We start from the raw sequence: 3,296 nt of genomic DNA on the forward strand, positions 1-3,296 counted from the left end.
CCGGCAGCGCGCCCGGACTCGAAGCAAAGCCCGCCGAGTCCGGCGGCCGCCGCACTCACCATGTCGTACACGTTGAGCACCACCAGCTGGTTGGCCCCCATCCTCCCGCCGCGGCCGCCGCCGCGACCTCCAGCCGCTCGTCTCCGCGGGCTGAGGCCGCTCCCGCCCCCGCCGGCGCTTCCGGGGCCAGAGCCGGGCACTAAGCGCGCAGCCCGGCCCGCGGCAGCCGACGCGGGGGCGTCGGGGTCCGGGGCGCTCCGGGCGCCGCCGACAGGACGCTTGGTGCCGACGGGGCCGGAGCGGTGGCTGGCCCGTTGCGGCTCAGGCACCTCCCCTGGGCGGCAGACACGTGGGGAAAGGCGGGGCCTGGGCGAGGGGCGGGCGCCAGGCGCCCCGGGGCGGGGCCGGCCCGGCGCCGGGGCTGAGCCCGCCTGCGCGCTGGCTCTCCGCGGCCGCACCTCGGGACCTAAGATGGCGGAGCCTCGGCGCCTTTGCAGCCTGGAGGAGCGGGGTCCCAGGAAAACTACAGTTCCCGGCATGCACTGAGGCGCCCCTCCCCCCCCCCCCCCCCCCCCCACCGCTCGCCGCTCGAAGCGCGGAGGCGGAGTCTCAACAACCGTGGTCCTTCGTCGCGGGCGCGCTTCCAGCCGTCGACTACAGCTCCCAGTTTGCCGCAGGGGTCACGATCCCGCCGCACCGGGCGGCCTCGGAGACCACAGCTCCCGGCATGCCGCGGGGCCCCGAAGCCCCCGCACCGGGCCGCCTCGGAGACCACAGCTCCCGGCACGCAGTGCTTGGCATCTGCGTCCGACCTTGTGTGGTCGCCCTTGGCTGGCGGTGAGGTCGTCTGCCTTCAGTCGCTCGTCGTTGGTGCTGCTGCTGGTTCTCTCGCGTTGATCCCTATGAAGCTAACAAAATGTGGCACAAGACCAGAGTGATGACCCTGTTTTCCGAATCCCCCCTTACTTTTTTGGAAAGGGGGCATGAGGAAATACTAAAGGAGGGCGGGTTATTGGGGGGAGGGGCGTAGCAGGCGTCCAGTTAACCCTCACTGTGGAATTTTGTATTTTATGAAACTGTCCTGCTGAGATAGGAAGAGAGTACAGTGCTCATAGGTTAGCACAACCCTAGGACACAGTAGGTGCTTTTGCATTCATTCAGCAAATATTTGTTGTGTGCCTGCCATACGCCAGGCAAGGTATAGGCCCTGGGGAATACGATAATAAACAGGTGGGAGTGATGCGGGGTCGGTGAGCCGAGGAGTCGAAAGAAAGATTTCTTAGACTCTTAAGATCTGGCAGTAGTGCTCTTTTATTTAGAGAATAGTATAGAATAGCATGGGGACAGGACCCATGGGCAGTCAGAGCGTCTGCGTGGGGACAGGGCCCACGGGCAGTCAGAGATGCTGCTGGAATGGGGGGTTGCTGCTGCCGCCACTGGCATGGGGACAGGACCCATGGGCAGGCAGAGCTGCTGCTGGCATGTTGCTGCTGCTGCTGCAAAGTTGGGTGGAGAGTAAGGCTAAATTTAAGGCATAGGTATGTGAGTTATCTCTTTACAAGCGAAAGAATATGTAAAAAAGTTAAAATGGTGTCAGTGCCCATAGGGTCTGGCCATTTGGCGGTCCCACAAATTTTAGATAAGAATCAAACCGGATTGAGTAAATGGCAGAAGTCACTGCTTGAATTTTATCCTCAGCTAAAGACAAAGGAGGATTTGGGGAGGCGGGGGTCAGTTACACGAGGTTGCCAGACAGTAACCAATTTAAGTTCTTGCCTCTGGCATTAAGAGTTTTTAGAGATAAGGCCATCCACCTTCTTCCTGGTACAGAGAGGGAGGCATCTTTACAGATAGAGGTTTCCCTTAGAAATGTAAATGTTTCCCAAGAAAGGGACAAGCAAATTCCACTCCTCGGAGCCTGCTTCTCATCTGTAATTTTAAAATTAACCAGCCTAAAAATCCTCATCATAAACCGTTTTAAAATTAACCAGCCTAAAAATCCTCATCAGGAGGACAAACAAAATATCGGTGATATGTGCTTTGCAGAGAAAATAGGATGAAGTGATTGAGAGTAATCTTAGGTTGGCTGCAGCCGGAAGGTCTCGGTGACAAGGTGAGGTTTAAGCTGAGATATGAATGACAAAAAGCTAGCCCTGCACACATAGGGACAAATATACTATTAAAAGGGAACAGGAGAGCTAATTGATTCAACCAATTAGGATGCTGTTCCACAGGTGCGCGCCAGAAGGTGGCTTGGATATTGGGGGTAGTGGAGACACAGACTATTACACAGATTGAAATAGTGTGGTGTCCCAAACTGGCGCCTGCCACTCTACAGGACTTGCTAATGGATTAGATAATGAGTTTGTTAGGAAGAGAACATTTAAAGATAGCTTATGCATTTTGACTTGGGAAATTGTGTGGATTTTGGTCCTATTTGTAAGATGTGGAAATTGGGAAGAACAGGTTGGGAGGAGGGAAATCAAGAGTTAAGGTTTGGTCCTGTTAAGTCGGAGATGCCTCTTAGACATCAATGGTGTGAAATTGGCATTTGGATAAACTGGAGTCATGGCCACTGTAGATTCTAAACTCTTGGGACTGACTGGATGACCTGGGAAAATATGTAGCTAAAAAGAAGAGGAAGGGGCCAAAGAAAAAGCTGTAGGACCCTTCATTTAGAGGACAAGTAGAGGAAGAAGAGGAACCACGGAGACAGGAGGAGAGCAAGGTAACACAGAAGACTATCAGATTCAGCAATATGGAGGGTAGTGGTAGACTCGACCTGAGAGCAGTCTGAGGAGGAATGGGACCCACAGAACATGCGGAGTGCTCTGAGGAGTGAGTGTAAGGTGGAGAGATGCACGCAACTGGAGGCAGCTCGGGGCAATAGTGGGATAGGGCTGTGTAGTCGGTGGAGGGCATTTTAAAGATGAGAGACACTAAGATGTACTTGTTTGTAGGGAGAGAGAAGTTGGTGATGTGGGAGAGGGGGAGACTTCCAAGGTCAAGGTAAGAAGGGGAAGAGATCCAGGGTACAAGTGGAGGGGTTGGCCTTTAGTAGGGGGGAGGCTTCCCCCATAGTGACAGCATATAAGGCAGATGCAGGTGCATAGATTGCATAGCAGATAGGAAATGCAGATTAGTCAGGTTAGAAGTTTCGGGGTGGGGGAAATGATGGTGTTCTCTTCTGGTTTGCTTTGATTTTCTCAGTGATTAAGAGTCAGAGAGAGGAGGAGAAGGCCGGGACCTTGATTGTAAAATAGGGAAAACAAATATACTAGGCAAGTGGGGTTGAA

At 54.3% G+C, this 3,296-nt stretch overlaps 1 protein-coding gene across 2 annotated transcripts in view; it reads right to left on the minus strand.

Moving 5' to 3' along the window:
- The window catches only part of DESI2 (desumoylating isopeptidase 2), a 55,979-nt gene extending 55,667 nt beyond the window's left edge, over positions 1 to 312 (minus strand). For both annotated transcript variants that reach the window (XM_046678890.1, XM_046678891.1), the window contains exon 1: positions 60 to 312. In XM_046678890.1, coding sequence (XP_046534846.1) covers positions 60 to 101 — 42 coding nt within the window. In that variant the 5' untranslated portion in view covers positions 102 to 312. The remainder of the gene's footprint in view (positions 1 to 59) is intronic.
- Positions 313 to 3,296: the final 2,984 nt, after the last annotated feature.

The sequence above is a fragment of the Equus quagga genome, chromosome 12, assembly GCF_021613505.1.
Source record: "Equus quagga isolate Etosha38 chromosome 12, UCLA_HA_Equagga_1.0, whole genome shotgun sequence".
In the NCBI taxonomy this organism is placed as follows: Eukaryota; Metazoa; Chordata; class Mammalia; order Perissodactyla; family Equidae; genus Equus; species Equus quagga.